Source organism: Fusarium tjaetaba (genome assembly GCF_013396195.1).
Source record: "Fusarium tjaetaba strain NRRL 66243 chromosome Unknown NRRL66243_c0000332, whole genome shotgun sequence".
NCBI classification, from domain to species: domain Eukaryota; kingdom Fungi; phylum Ascomycota; class Sordariomycetes; order Hypocreales; family Nectriaceae; genus Fusarium; species Fusarium tjaetaba.
In genome coordinates, this window is record NW_023501528.1 from 25,168 (window position 1) to 40,435 (window position 15,268).

At 51.1% G+C, this 15,268-nt stretch overlaps 5 protein-coding genes across 5 annotated transcripts; 3 read left to right on the forward strand and 2 right to left on the reverse strand.

Annotated features, from left to right (window-relative positions):
* Positions 1-708: 708 nt before the first annotated feature.
* On the forward strand, positions 709-4,826 carry FTJAE_12350 (TIF31; the record flags this gene model as incomplete). The annotated part of the gene is made up of 4 exons (XM_037345387.1): positions 709-745; positions 943-1,011; positions 1,073-1,131; positions 1,194-4,826. 4 exons carry the CDS (start codon positions 709-711, stop codon positions 4,824-4,826), a joined length of 3,798 nt encoding a protein of 1,265 aa, XP_037200606.1.
* Positions 4,827-5,400: 574 nt separating this feature from the next.
* FTJAE_12351 (fork head like 1) lies at positions 5,401-7,429 on the reverse strand (the record flags this gene model as incomplete). The annotated part of the gene is made up of 4 exons (XM_037345388.1): positions 5,401-5,473; positions 5,524-6,311; positions 6,372-7,255; positions 7,306-7,429. The coding sequence occupies 4 exons, from the start codon at positions 7,427-7,429 to the stop codon at positions 5,401-5,403; spliced, it is 1,869 nt and encodes a 622-aa protein (XP_037200607.1).
* A 1,798-nt stretch (positions 7,430-9,227) lies between these two features.
* On the forward strand, positions 9,228-11,477 carry FTJAE_12352 (poly(A) polymerase; the record flags this gene model as incomplete). Its single annotated transcript, XM_037345389.1, has 6 exons — positions 9,228-9,370; positions 9,428-10,169; positions 10,225-10,969; positions 11,039-11,159; positions 11,223-11,325; positions 11,424-11,477. The coding sequence occupies 6 exons, from the start codon at positions 9,228-9,230 to the stop codon at positions 11,475-11,477; spliced, it is 1,908 nt and encodes a 635-aa protein (XP_037200608.1).
* Positions 11,478-12,111: 634 nt separating this feature from the next.
* On the reverse strand, positions 12,112-13,777 carry FTJAE_12353 (DML1-like protein; the record flags this gene model as incomplete). The annotated part of the gene is made up of 4 exons (XM_037345390.1): positions 12,112-12,376; positions 12,428-13,390; positions 13,451-13,650; positions 13,706-13,777. 4 exons carry the CDS (start codon positions 13,775-13,777, stop codon positions 12,112-12,114), a joined length of 1,500 nt encoding a protein of 499 aa, XP_037200609.1.
* A 522-nt stretch (positions 13,778-14,299) lies between these two features.
* FTJAE_12354 (thioredoxin-like fold) lies at positions 14,300-15,000 on the forward strand (the record flags this gene model as incomplete). Its single annotated transcript, XM_037345391.1, has 2 exons — positions 14,300-14,498; positions 14,552-15,000. 2 exons carry the CDS (start codon positions 14,300-14,302, stop codon positions 14,998-15,000), a joined length of 648 nt encoding a protein of 215 aa, XP_037200610.1.
* Between the last annotated feature and the right edge of the window lie 268 nt (positions 15,001-15,268).

Consider the following 15,268-nt stretch of genomic DNA (forward strand, 5'->3'; position numbering starts at 1 on the left):
CTGCCGTCCAAGGCTGTACATCTTGTTGGTGGTTGCTGCGATCTCCCTTCATTAAACAGTGGGCTGACGGGGATGGGCGCTCAGCCATGATAGATGCACTCTGGTGATAATCGAAGTAGCTGAATTGATATTATAGGAATAGCAAAGCAACAAGAAACATATTAGATGCCCAAGAGAGTATTGATGATTGCATCAATAAGCAAAGGAAAGAATTGAAGATAGGTAGTTAAGAACAAAGAACACGTTATGTTGTGTTGTGTTGGGTAGACTAAAGTACCACCTAGGGAGCATCAAGAGATCGGCCAATATTTACATTCATCTACTTCTGGCCTAGCGCTTCCGTCAATCCCTCTGGGTGTCGACCGGCCTCGGGGCCCTAACAGTCTCTACTCGGGCTATACCTTGTTTAACCGTACAGGGCATCGGAGGGCTAAAGTACCGTCACTGTCGCGTGTTCAGCACCGGGTACTTCCAGTGTCCGGACCCAATGCAATGCCGGGCCATTGCCGCCGCATCCACCACAACTCGAGCGTTAACCGTCCAATTTTTTTCTTCGTCCCCTCCGCTCCGTCACTACCTTACCTTACTCCCACCTTCTTTCGACCAACGTCGTTCAATTGATTGTCTTAGCCTTCCAGTGCATGTCCCATGCCTGGTTTCCTCCCTCATTACCTATTCTTCTTTTGCTAAACACTCCATCTTGTCAATATGGCTGAGGAAACCACTCCTCCCGCTCAGGCGCCTGGTATGTATAATTTTTGTGCGAAGCTAGACCGCCCTTGTCGAATGAATGCTCGCTTGTAAAGTCCGGGGTTCCAACAGCCTCGACTCGGTCGCTGACGGAGCTATCATATAGCTTTTACTTTTGCTTTGGCTGTACTGGTCTTACTTGCTCTTGGTTTTATATTTGCTATTACTGAACCGAGCTAACATGTCTCACAGCTGCTGCGTCCGAGGAGCCCGAGACCAACATGGAGGCCGAAGCTCAAGACGTTGACGCTGGCGCTGAAGGTAGCTAAAATTATCCCTCCGATTAGCGATATGGACGACATGGATATCTAACGGTTCAAAGCGTTAATAAACCTTACCATCGTCTTGCCTGACGCCAATGCTAGCAAGATGCAGATTATGGTCCGTCATTGACTTATACCGAAGCCCCTGCAAAATGTCAAGCTCACAAAAAAAATGTCCAGGTCTCTTCTCAAGAACAGGTTCACGAGATTCGACAGTCCATCATTGACCTTCCCTCCGCATTCCAGTACACTTGCTTCCACCTCGAGTTTAACGGCGAGAAGATCAACGACTTCATTCCCCTCTCTGAAATTCCTGACCTCGGCACCACCCCCGAATTCCACGTTGTTGAGGACCCATATACCGAGAAGGAAGCTCGCATCCATTTTGTCCGCATTCGAGAGCTTATCGGTGCCTCTGGAGACCGATGCGACACAGCCCAGGGCCTTCTTCCGGGACTGTCTCTCTTCGAAACTGTCGCCACAGAGGCCGTCAGCAACAACGAGTCGGCCGAGGAGTCACCCATTCAGAACTACGATTTCCAGGCTGTGCCCTCTCTTACCGAGCTGGTTCCTCCTCCCTCTGAGCCCGCTCCCAAGACAGTGAAGCAGATCTCCTTGTCCTCCTGGAATCCTCCTCCTCCTCACCTCCGACAGCGTGGCCACTTGCTCTACTTGGTTGTCTCCACCAACGAAGGCGAGCAATATCAGGTCACCTCTCACGTTTCGGGCTTCTTCGTCAACAAGTCGTCTAACGCCAAATTCGATCCCTTCCCTCGTCCGGCACCCAAGGGTCAGTCAGCTCACTCTTTGCTGAGCCTGATCGAGCTCGTCTCTGCATCCTTCGCCGAGTCTTTCACAAAACTCCAGGACTACAACAACCAACGCGACCCTCTCGCCACTTTCCAAATCACCAACGCTATTCCCGCTGCCCCTTGGGTGGTTCCCTCTCCTAACTCAACTCTTTGCACACATCTTCCTGATCCTGCACGATCTCAGGAGACCTACCTCCTTAACGGTGTCGAGAACACCGACACCCTGCGAGACTGGAATGAAGAGTTCCAGTCAGCGAAGGAACTTCCTCGTGAGACTGTTCAGGATCGTGTCTTCCGAGAACGACTCATTTCTAAGCTCTTTGCCGACTATAATGAGGCTGCTACTCGAGGCGCCGTCATGGTCGCACGGGGCGACATTGCTCCTTTAAACCCCACAGAATGCAGAGATGCTCAGATCTTCGTCTACAACAACATCTTCTTCTCTTTTGGTGCTGACGGTGTTGGTACATTCACTTCTGAGGGTGGTGATGAGGCGGCTCGTGTCGCTACTGGCAAGGATGTCGCTGGTGTAAAACTCGTCAACCAGTTGGATATCGAGGGGCTTTTCACTCCTGCCACCGTGGTTGTTGACTACCTTGGCAAGCGAATTGTTGGTCAGAGCATCGTTCCCGGCATTTTCAAGCAACGCGAACCTGGTGAGAACCAGATCGACTACGGTGCTGTAGACGGCAAGGACATCGTCGCGGCCGATGAGAGGTTCGCTCCCGGCTTTGCTCAGCTGTCCAAGGCTCTGAAGGTCAAGAAGCATCCTGTTTGGGACAAGGAGGGTAAGCGATTTGACTTGGAGGCCAGTGTGGAGACCAAGGGTCTGCTGGGTACAGACGCCCGCAAGTATGTCTTGGATCTATACCGTATCAGCCCCCTCGACATTGCTTGGCTGGATGAAGACGGTCTTCCTGAGGATGGCGATGCTTACCCCCACCGCATGACAGTCCTCCGACCGGAGCTTGTCGACTCATTCTCGCGATACAAACTGAAGCAGTGGGTGGATAAAGAGGTTGCCCGTCGAGCTGAGCAAAAGAAGGAGAAGGAGAAGGAGGGTGAGACCAAGGTTGCAGAGGGTGACGCCACGGGTGAAGAGAGCGAGGGCGAGAAGAAGACCACAGAGGGTGAGGGCGAGGGTGAAGCCTCCAAGGAAGAGGATAGCCAGCCTAACCTGTCAGACTTCAAGTTCGCCCTTAACCCTGACGCTTTCAGTGGCCAGATTCCTCAGACTGATGAAGAGAAGGCCGAGTTCGCCGCTGATGAGGAAGAAGTCAGGGCAGCTGGAAAATATCTCCGCGAACAGGTTATCCCTGACCTGCTCAAGGATCTTTCCGAGTCCGAGATCAGCTTCCCCATGGATGGCCAGTCATTGAGCCGACTTCTACACAAGCGCGGTATCAACGTTAGATACCTCGGTAAGGTTGCTGAGCTCTCTAGTGATGGCCGGCTCCGATGCTTGCGCGACATTTGCGTCCAGGATATGGTTGCCCGAGCCTTCAAGCATGTTTCTGCTGTTTACCTCCGACACCTACCAGTCCCCGCTGTTCCTGCTGCTGTTTCTCATCTCCTCAACTGTCTGCTTGGGCATCGGTTCAATGAGAAGCCCGTTGCTGAGCTCGATCCTTCCATCCGCAGCCTCTACACTGATGCCGACTGGTCTTTCGAGAAGGTCACACCTGAGAGTCTGCGGGAGAACATTGAGGAGCAGATCCTCCAGCGATTCCGATATGAGCTCGACGAGGAGTGGCACAACCAAGTTCGTCCTGTGCAACTTCTTCGTGAGGTGTCTTTGAAGATTGGTATTCAGCTTCTAGCCAAGGACTACAGTTTCACTGCTGAGACTGCTGCTGCTGCCACCACTTCTGAAGCTGCTCCTGCAAAGGTGGAGAAGCCTGTTGCCAACGGCCAGACCAACGGAGAATCTGGTAGCAGCAAGAAGAAGAAGAAGAGCAAGGCTCGTGAGGCTTCTCCTGTGGAGGCTGCCGCCCCAGCCAATGTGCATACTTTCAGCCCCGAAGACGTCATTGACCTGGTTCCTTTAATCAAGGATTCGTGCCCTCGCAGCGCCCTCGCGGAAGAGGCACTTGAAGCTGGCCGTATTTCTCTTCTCCAAAACCAGAAGAAATTGGGCCAGGAGCTTCTCCTAGAATCCCTTTCCCTACACGAGCAGATTTATGGTATCTTACATCCCGAGGTCGCTCGTGTCTACAACAGCCTATCTATGCTCTACTACCAGCTCGATGAGAAGGAGGCTGCTGTTGACCTTGCTCGCAAAGCTATCATCGTCGCTGAGAGGACCGTTGGTGTCGACTCAGCCGAGACTCTCCTTAACTACCTCAACCTGAGCCTGTTCCTCCACCAGATTGGTGACAGTAAGGGTGCTCTGGTGTACTCCAAGCACGCTCTCAAGATGTGGAAGGTCATTTATGGCCCTGACCATCCTGATTCTATCACAACACTCAACAATGCTGCTGTGATGCTCCAGAACCTCAAGGCTTACCACGAGTCACGACTCTGGTTCGAGGAGTCACTGCGCGTATGCGAGTCTGTTTTCGGCAAGCAGTCGATCAACTCTGCTACCCTCCTCTTCCAGCTGGCTCAGGCTCTTGCTCTAGATCGCGACTCAAAGGGGGCTGTTACTCGCATGCGAGAGTCTTACAACGTCTTCCTTGCTGAACTTGGACCTGAGGACAAGAACACCAAGGAGGCCGAGAGCTGGTTGGAGCAGCTCACCCAGAATGCTGTCAACATTGCCAAGCATGCCAAGGATGTTGCTGCTCGAAGACTCCGAACGGGTGTTCGGTTTACCACCAATCCCTCGAGCTTGGCGGCTTCCAATGCTACTGTCCCCGGTCGGGCGGGACCTGGCTCACAAGTTGACTCCCGCAGCATTGACGAGCTTATCAAGTTCATCGAGGGTGGTGAGCATCAGCAGACCAAGAAGCGAACTGGCCGTGGAAACCCTAAGAGGCGAGGCCAAGCCGGAGCGCGATAGGTTGGCAATTCAACGAAATTCTTTATGATGCTGTTATGTGGTCGAGTTTCTGACTCACCGCTGTGTAAAAGTAGATGGTGAAACAAAAAGCATGGGAATTCCATTATGATTCATGTGGGAGCTGGGTGGCTTGGTCACGAAAAAAAAGAATGCCCTTGCATTGGTTGGGTTTGGTAGGATTGGCGGCACGGTGGTGCGATCACACGTATTTGCATCAAAAGGCGCGTTCTCAACATTTGTATATATCCAAGGCTCTGTTCTAGGCCATTGGCCAGATGATCTTCACTCTTATATAACATGTTCACACTTGGAGCTCTTGAGTCTGTCTGTCGAACGAGAATTCGCCAGTGGTGCGGAAAGGTCTAATAAGATTGAGTGACTCGTTGAGCAGACCGCCCAGTCACGCAGATACCCGAGTCGAGGAGAGATGCTTTTTTTTTTTTCGTTGGCGCGTTGCATTCATAAGTGCCGTCAACATCCTTGGTCGACAGCATCATGTACTCAGAAGTTTAGTACAGTTCATGGCTCCGTGACTGATCCCCCTTGAAAAAAAACGCCAGTGTAAAAAGGAAGCCTAAGTACGGCCTTGCAAGATAGAAGCTCCTCCGCCAACTGGAGCATGATACGCACCGATACTCTGAAACCCCCTGGGTCATTATGTTAGCTCAGTCTCAAGCGAGTCACGGGGAAAACAAACTTTGTTAAATCGAAGCCGTGCTCCTCTTCGGCCTCTGCCGGTTGAGCAATAGGCTGTGGGCTTGACTTTTGAGGTCGAGAAGGGCTGCTGAGAGGCGACTTGTCTCCCCTTGGCGGACTGCTACTCTGCGGGGGGAGAACACCTCCAGCCTTGGTAGGACTGACATCGTAGCCACCAAGAGGCTTCAAAGGTGTGCTGCCTATGTCTGCGTATTTCCAGAAAGGGGCAGGTGAGCTGGTGGGCATGTGTTGACTTGGTCTCTGTGCTGTGCTTGGAGGAGCAAGCTTAGGGTGCATCCTGGGCGGTGCTGGGGTGACGAATGAGCCTCCGTCCTCCTGGTATGAAGATGTGAGCGTGGGCGACTGAGGGTTGTACACCGAAAACGATGAGTCTCTTGCTGGCGTCTTCCTAGGACGCGGTAATGGGCTGCCATCAATCATCATGGTTGCGTTTCTGCCAAATGATCGATCAGGAGTGGACTGGGGAATGAGCAAAGAGGAACCAGGTGGCTGTGGTGATGCCGGAGGGGATGCTCTTCGTCTGCGGGCTGAGGGAGGCTCTCTCGAGGCCATGTCTCTTGGGCCATGTGTGATGTAGGCAAGTTGATTTGGAGATGAGGGGGCAGATGAACCACGATGACCGCCTCGACCAACGCGATAGGCGTTTTTTATCATCTCCTCTCTTGCTTCTGGGACGATTTGCCACTTCATTCCCTTGCCGGGCTCATCGGTTAATCTGGCAACCTTGTCAAATGATTTGTTCAGTGAAAGGTTATGACGAATTGAGTTCTGTCGAGTGTGAGTGAGTATACCGCCCAGCAAGGTATGGTAGCCGCCATGAGAACTTACCTGCCAGCCAGCAGCCTGTTGATGGCGATAGTAGGCGTATGTGTTCATGATGTAGGTGTAGATGCCGTTCAGATTCAGCTTCCCGTCAGGTGCATTCAGGATCGCCTGTGTAATCATTTGAGCATAGCTATACTGGGGCTTGATATGCTGGTTCTCATCCTGGCTCAGATCTACACCATTGGTACCGACCATGACGGCCGGCGTGCTTGCAGCCGGCGATTTGGCAGTGCTCTGAGCCGAGGGCGGCGTGCCCGGGCGTTTGTATTCCGGAGGCGCCGGTGCAATGAGGGGTTGTCGGCGCGAAGTACGTGATTGTGGTGTATGAACACTGACTCCAGCGCGTTGCAAGTAGATGGGATGCACAGTCAATGGAGTTATCTCGGACGGAAGCACGAACATCATCTCGACATTTCCAATCTCGATGACTTCGCCGCTTGTGAGAGGATGAGCCTGTCCAGCCTTGACGGGCTGGCTGTCCACCTTAGCACCGTTGCGGCCTTTGACATGCAGGAACCACTTCTCGTCCTTGGAATCGAATGATATGGTGGCATGCTCTCGCGATACCATCTTGCTAGGGCCCAAGTCGATGTGGATGTAGGACTCGTCTTCGTCGGAGCCCAGGGTCTGAGAGCTATGTGACGTCTCTGGAGCTCGGCCTATGTTAACGTTGAGCTTGGTGATATAAAAGGTCCAGTCCTGGGCAGCCACTTTGGCGTAGGCTTTCACGCCATCGCCCTTGGCCTCGTGTATGACATTTGCGTGATCCTTGCTGGCCTGGACTTCCTGACTTCTGAGATGCTGTGTGATTTGCGACACGAGTTGATCGTCGTTGGGCGCGGGAGGGTCTTCATCTTCCTGGACCTGCTCGGGAAGATCAATGTCAGCTGCCGCGGGCAATGGAACGAACGACAGACAAGATAACGGACCTTCTTACGACGCTTGGCTGGACGACTGGGTGAGGAATCTTCGACGTCGCCTGGTGATGTATCTGCGTTGGAGGTCGCGGCTTTACGCGGTTCGCGACGAGCCCTAGAGGCTCTCTTTGCCGACGGTGGCATGGCGGGCAAGCAGCTGTGCACTCACTCCTACGCTGCAACGACGGAACGAAAGACGGCAAGGTCGAGGTTTTGTCGTTATCTTGAGGTCGCAGGGCAGGGCGTGTTTCGTTTTGGTGTCCTCGAGGACTGACGTGGGAATACGAAATAATCAGGTCAAGTAAAGTCGTGTCGTCAATCAATGAATGTATCGTCTACTAGTGCAGCAAATAAATGCCCTGCCCTTTAAAGTTGGTACCGCGTTCGCGTTAGGATTGACCTACCTGGTAGGTACCTAGTAGTTAGTGTCGTAAAGTGGCAGGGCTGGGCTGGGCTTGTGGGCTCTGGCCTTGGCTGGGATGCTGCTGGTGCTGGTGTGGGCCTGGTGTACCGATTCGTGCATATTCGAGCCCCGTTGAGTGAATCAGAGGCGCCATAAATCAGCAGACAAGGGGGCTGACAGTGCTGTAAGGGGGGCCATCAGTGATCACTAGCGTGTGTGGGCGTCATTGGCGATTGGGAAACAAGCCCGGCGAATAGTTGGATCTCGTACATCTAATGTCATGAGTTGAAGGGAAAGAAAAGTGAAGATGACATTTCTTTTCTTAATTCTCATGATGGGGCTGTAGTATTCTGCAAGAGAGACAGTCAGACAGTGTTATTCTTTGTCTTGACATTCCTATATCTAAATCTTTATTTTTCCCTTAGAAAAAAGTAGAGTTTAGTGGCTTGACTTGCATCTTGCCGTACTGTACCCCCCCTGGTCTAGTAGTACTACCTAACTCAACTCAATGTCTTGCGTGCGTCTCAGGGGAAGGGCACTCACTATCCTGATAAGTGAATAGGTATTGTATGGTGTTTGTTCGTGAAAATATGACGACCAGAGATGCAATACGATGAATGCAATGTGTAACCTCGAGTAACCTAGCCCAATCCCGCCTCGCCCTTCACTAACTGACTGACTGACTGACTGACTGACTGAATGTCTCTTATTTACTGATTTATAAATAATTCAACTCTGGTTTTGTTTAGCGCTAGGGTACGGATATTGCCAACCATGAATCAATAATAGTGGAGGTTTTCCTTGCAGCTGTCACTTTGTCTGTTTCTTAATAAGCAAGTACCTCTAACCACTTATTCAAGCACTGCAATGCTTGAGCAACGTGATTCAATGCCTTCATTCAGCCACAGTTAACAGATAAAAAATTGCCCGTTTAATTCCGCTCAAACCCACAGATAAAAGCCAGCAATAAGAACTCAACCCCCCCGGTTTAGGGTGCCTCAGTACCAAGTTACTTAAGTGCCTTAGCCAGGATCCACTGTTTCAACTACCTCCACCCAATCCAGCTTCTGGGCCACCACCGCGTTTGTGCAGCCTCGCGGCGCCTCGTAGTAGTCAGCCAAAAGTTCTAATTCTCCTTCATTACCTACCAAGTAGTAAGAAAAAACTTGGGATCTTCATCACCCAGCGAATGCACTCGATATCCTTTACGATCCATCCCTTACCTCTCCGATCCAGCCATCCCCAATATTCGTCTCCATACCGGACGCAGAGCACCCTCTTGCCCTGTCCTGTCTGTGCCTTGCCTGGCCTGGCCTGGCCTCTCCCTTGCGCTGCTCCCACTGCCCTTGGAGAGGCTTGAAAACCCAGCGCATTCTTTTCAGCAAACAACCATTTGTTGACTCGGCTATCATCCTGTCGCATTGGGATTTGCGATCCTCCCCGGCCTCGGGTTGGTGGTGACCCAACCACTGTCGTTCAGCTTCCCTCCCCTCCTCCTCCTCCTCCTCCCCCATTCCGACGTTTGGATACATTGAAACTATGGCATCTGAACAGGCTTACGGCGTGACGCCTCCCATTTCCGTTCAACTCCCAACGGAAGCCGAGCTGCGACAATCGGACGCTCTCCTGGAAGAATTGAAGCGTCAAAAGACCTTCGAGAGTCCCGCAGAGACTGCCAAGAGGTGAATGCCAATAAATCTGTCGCGTGAGCGTGTCAGGAACTAACAAACTTGTTCCAGAGAAGAAGTCCTAGCCTCGATCCAAACCATTTGCGATGCGTTCGTCCGTCGAGTCGCCCAGGAGAAAGAACCCAAGAACGAGGTCCTCATACGGAATGCGAGGGGCAAAGTCTTCACTTACGGCAGTTATCGCCTCGGCGTCTACGGCCCCGGCTCTGATATTGACACTCTCATCGTCGCGCCGAAATACGTGACCCGCGAGGATTACTTCAAGTTCTTCCCAGATCTGCTCCTCTCGATGGCCCCCAAAGATGCCATCACTGACATGGCTGTCGTGACTGATGCTTTCGTACCCATCATCAAGTTTGAGTACTCTGGCATAAGCATTGATTTGATCTTTTCTAGGGTTATTCAGAAGCAGCTATCTCCCGATTTCAAAGACCTCAAAGACTCCGGCCTGCTGCGCGGCCTGGATGAGGCAGAGCTGCGATCTCTCAACGGCACACGAGTAACGGACGAGATCCTCACGCTAGTCCCCGAACAGAGCACATTCAAGAATGCTTTGCGAGCCATCAAGCTGTGGGCGCAACGGCGTGCTGTCTACGCCAACATCATGGGTTTCCCTGGTGGTGTTGCTTGGGCCATGCTCGTCGCACGCGTCTGCCAGCTCTACCCAAAGGCTACGTTCTCGGTGATTGTTAACAAGTTCTTTTTGGTTATTAGCCAATGGCGCTGGCCGCAACCCGTTCTCCTCAAGCCCATTGAGGGTGGGCCTCTTCCTGTTCGAATCTGGAACCCCAAGGTACGTCTAGCTGCATGCGCTTTCACTGCGCATAGTGCTAATCCTGCTTCCGCAGCTCTACAAGGGTGATACCTATCATCTAATGCCCGTCATTACTCCTGCGTATCCATCCATGTGTGCTACTTTCAACATTACTCGTTCGTCAATGGCGATTATCAACCGAGAACTTAAGCGGGCTCTTCAGATATCTGAGAGCATCATGGTGGGCAAGCGCCCCTGGAGCGATCTTTTTGTCAAGCATACCTTCTTCACCGCAGGGTACAAGTACTACATCTCTGTTACCTCAGCAGCGAAGACAAAGGAGGCCCACACGATCTGGTCTGGTTATGTTGAGTCCAAGGTTCGAATGTTAGTGCAGAAACTTGAGCAACACCAGTCCATTGCTCTAGCTCATGCCTTCAACAAGGGCTATGAAAGACAACACCGATGTCACAATCAGGAAGAGATCGAGGCTGTGCAGGAAGGGAGCCTCGACTATCTATGTAAAGAAGACGCCGGGCACACTACTGCTGTCAAGATTGAGCCCGCAGTCGCAGAGCTACCAATCAAGGCTGAAAACGGGGGGAATGGCCTGCCTATCAAGTCTGAGAATGGTCAAGGCGACGAACAGGTCAAGACCGAGAACGGTGAGAATGATCCAGTTGTTAAGCCTGAGCCCACAGAAGAGACTGGTCCTATCACAGCCGTGCCTGTCAAACCTGAGACACCGGATGAGTCCAAACCAACAGACACTACGACGGCAAGCGGCCCATCCGACATCTACACAACTACTCACTATATTGGCCTCGAGTTGGCTTCTGGTATGTATACAGCCTGACATGTTTTCGCGGTTCTCCGGCGTTTGAGATTTTCCAATACTGACTCAACAGGCGCCAAATCACTTGATCTTTCTTACCAGGTTGATGAGTTCAAGGAACTTTGCACCTCGTGGCAGAAGTACAAGGATGATCTGAAAGATGACGTCTCTATTGGTGTTCAACATGTCCGAAAGTGAGTTCAGCAGAAGCTTCCAGACATCAATGCACCTTGGCCGGCTGACTTTGACCCGCACAGCTTCAACTTACCAGACGATGTATTCGACGACGGCGAGAAGAAACCCCAGAAGAAGGCTGCAGCTAAGGGCTCAGTCAACGGCAAGAAACGGGGCCCCCCAGAGGTATTTAAGCATCACCGGGCGAATTCCCATTGCCGGCCAAGATGCGCTGTTCCAGATGGCACCTCACTCCCAGCTAGGGTATACTAATCCTTGTATAGGAGAATCCTCCCCCAGCGAAGAGACAGCAAGCTTCGGTTGCCGCCGCAGGTTGAGCATGATAGCATACTTCGCATTCCACACAAAGCTTGGCTCGGAAGAGCTTGACCACAACTCAATTGTGCATCTTGCACTATATTAAAACCCAAAAACATCAAGAATATCGGCAAGTCCATAAGTGGCTGGACGATTGGCATGTGGCTGATCACGTAACTAACATAAGATAAACAAAAAAGTTCGCTTTCAACCAGACTGAACTGCATCAACTACCATAGTAAGTTGGCAGTGCCAGCCTGATGTGTTAATGCATTACTGGCGGCGTTATTTGCGATTGGAAGATTGAATAATCTACATTAATAACAGCAGAAAGAGAGAGAGAGAGAGGCACGTAGTAGTGCGGGAAGGGCAGCTGGCCAAATCAACATGTTGTGCTTCACAGCAACATATCTCCAAACTGGGAGTTGTCTAGTCGCCGGGTCGATAACGTTAAAGACCTCCAGCAACCTCATATTATATCTGTACCTAGGAAATGGCCATGCTAGATCAATACAAACTTTTTGAGGCTCGATGAGCCTCAGGAGATTTGCTCCAAACCGCTTCTTGTTTTTGTCACGCGTATTCCTGAGATGTGAATGGCGCCCGAGATTGCTCGACTCTATTTCGATTGGATGACTATGTCTATCAAACCTATCATAGGTCGTCGTCATCATCATCACTGCCACTGAACCAGCCTTCTTGGTAAGCATCCGCCAATTCTGCCAATCCGTTACCAAGATCCTCTCTTTCGTTGACTGGCACAAGTCGAGCAGAGTCTGACCTCAAATTTCTGATCCGTTGCACCAGTGAGCTATTTGTGGAGAGCGTGGTTTGCATGCTGGCATCAGGATGGCTTCTGAGATGAGGATAGATCTGAGGGTAGGCGTCCAGTAACGGGAATCTGAGGGATGAATCATATCTAGTTGAGAATTAGTACTTAGCAAGTCACATGGTCTAGACAGTAACGTACTTGCGCACAACCGAATTGCCTATCACGGGGCGTTCACCTGGAGCAAGATGTCCAGGAGCGTCTTCTTCAATGTTCCCGAGGGGTTCCAGGTCTCGATAAGATCGGAGTTCACCAAAGACATGCTTATGGGCATCTGACCTAGCAATATGCTGTCGGCTCCATGTCCGCCCTATTTGGAAGAAGTCGACGTTGATGCGGCTTTCTTCCGGTGAGTCTTTCTCAGATGCCAAGGACATGTTGATGCTGGCCAAAGGCTGATTGCCATTGACGTTCAGACTCTCAGCCAGGTCGTCTAGAGAACTTGGCTGTCCCGAAGAGCCTCCTACCAGACGTGTAGGCAAGGTGGCTGTTTCGATAGCTGCGGCCATGGCAGCAGATGTGTGCCAGGGTGAGCGGCGATCCAACGATACGCCAGCTGACAGGTCCTCTTCGGGTAAAGCCATAGGAACAACTGTCGTTGTCTGTGTGCAGAGCTGTTCGATGCTGTGAGCGATGTTCGTAAGGCGTAGTTGGCGCTTTGATCTGGGAATATCAAGCAAGGGACTCTGAAGACCCCAGGTCCATATGGTTGTCTTTGGGAATTCATCCCTCAAGGACTCGAGATATGCGGATGCATAGCCACCCCATGCATCATCGATAGTAGTAAAGACCTGTATTCCCTGCATCCTGTCACACTCTTCTGCAAAGGGCCTGAAGTCTCGATCCACAAGATCGTGCTCCTTGTCGAGCATCGAGAAGAGCTCTGTGCCCATTGAGAAACGCTCAAAGGGCATGGTTGTCGAGTTGAGCTCAAAGTCATAGAGCTGGACCAGTGAACGTGGATGGAAGTAAACTCGTGAGAAATCGGACCAGTATCTCACATTCGAGGTTGTTAGTTGTGCCGGTTCAGTGCCTGCATCGAGGCTCTGCTGGTACTCGCTTGGATTGATGGGTGCCTGTTTGTGAACAACTGATTGACCTGACCTGAGAGGGTGTTAGTTGGCATGGGTTCTGGCCGACAGGATGATCAATAGGAGTCCCTACCATAATTCCGCAGGATCTGGTTCAGCTTCAGCTTCATACAGCGCATTAATCTTGCGTAAAGAGCCAAACCCGCCTTTGAGATCATATATAACTGTTCGTGGGAGAAATGTTTCTGAGCCGTCAGCACCTAGACCGGCCCGCCAATGAACATTGTGATCTATGGGCGACTTTTCGTCGGCTGAGTATGTAAAGTATGACTCCTACGCTAAGGTGAGTGATTGTGTTTTTGTGCATGAGCTGTAATACTGATAGTACCTGGGCGTTCCAGAAGTGAGTGGCTGTATAGTTACTCAGCTGACCGAGCTGAAGACTGATGATTTCACGCATTTTGGGACCCTGATCCTAAATGAGCTTTTGTATGTCTGTTTTATGTATGACAAGGACAGTTGATGTAATCAGAGACCAAATCTGCGTGTAGAAATGCGAAGTGTCAAAGTTCAACTGCGAAGTCTTGATGGATGGAGACATCGGCGACAACCTACCCTACACGAATATAGTGGGTAAGGCATTTGTCTCTATCTGGTGACACCCTAAGCAGCTTATCTAATCATCGTTTAGGGAACTCGATCAAGTATTAACTAGAGAGGTACATTATATCGATTGAGTAGAATATCTAAATAGATCAGTGTATTACATCTCATTCTTCTTTGCATGTCGGGCATATACGTTGGTGAGAGTATATGTATGTGTGTGGGTATGAGTGTGAGTGAGTGTATTATGTCATTGACAAAATGGTTGGTCGCACTTATACGTAGCAACCTCCCTTGCTCTAATATCACGAGACAGACATTTGGAGCTTTGAAATACTCATATCATAACACACCATAACAATAACGTTACTGCCTCATCATGTCACAAGAAACCGCTGCTGTTGATGCCAAGGCTAATGCCGGCTTCTGGAAAGAACTCGACTCATGGAAGACACCCGTGGCTAAGGAGGTCGGCCCTACAGTCGAGGTTGGATCCAAAGCGCCCTGGTCTCAACACCTTCGCCTTCCAGACGGAAAACCTACTCTCGTGGTGTTTCTCCGTCATTGTGGATGCCCCTGTAATTTATTCCTTATCATCCCTTTCGTACGATCTGATGCTAACTGACCGCAGTCGCTGAAAAGACATTCAGAGCTCTCGCCGACCTATCCGATAAGGTCCCAGGGGTCCATTGTGTCGCCATCTCGCACTCTTCAGAAGAGGCAACAGACAGCTGGCTGCCCCTCGTCGGCGGCACCTGGAACGTCGATGTTGTGATTGATGAAGAGCGCGACTTGTATGCCAAATGGGGCCTCGGAATATCATCAACATGGCACGCCGTTAACCCTCTCACGTTGTGGAACGTCTTCAGCCTTGGAAAGAATGAGGGCATCTGGAATCGACCAACTGAGAGTGGCTCGCGGTGGCAGACGAGCGGTGCCTTTGCTGTTGATCGAGACGGAACTATTCGCTGGGCTCATGTGGCGAGAACTGCTGATGATATGCCGGATCTCAACGCTGCCATGACTGCGCTTGGACATCCACCCCCTGGGAAGAAGCGCCACTCAAGGCATGAGCACTAGTAGAACTACTAAGTGAAGCGGTTGAACCTATCTCAGTGCGCATACATAACCCCCCCAGAACGGGGCTGTCATGTGTCAATACTAAGCACCACTGTCACCACCATTCGCAAGATAGGGACCATCAATGTCCAATTAATATATTTGTGTGATGTTTATGGGGTATCTTGTGTCATGACATATTGCTCCAGTACTCGAACAATACTCGAACCCGTCTCTTGTCCTGGCCTTTGGATGAGAGCATAATGGCGAAGCAAAGACGATGGCAGTG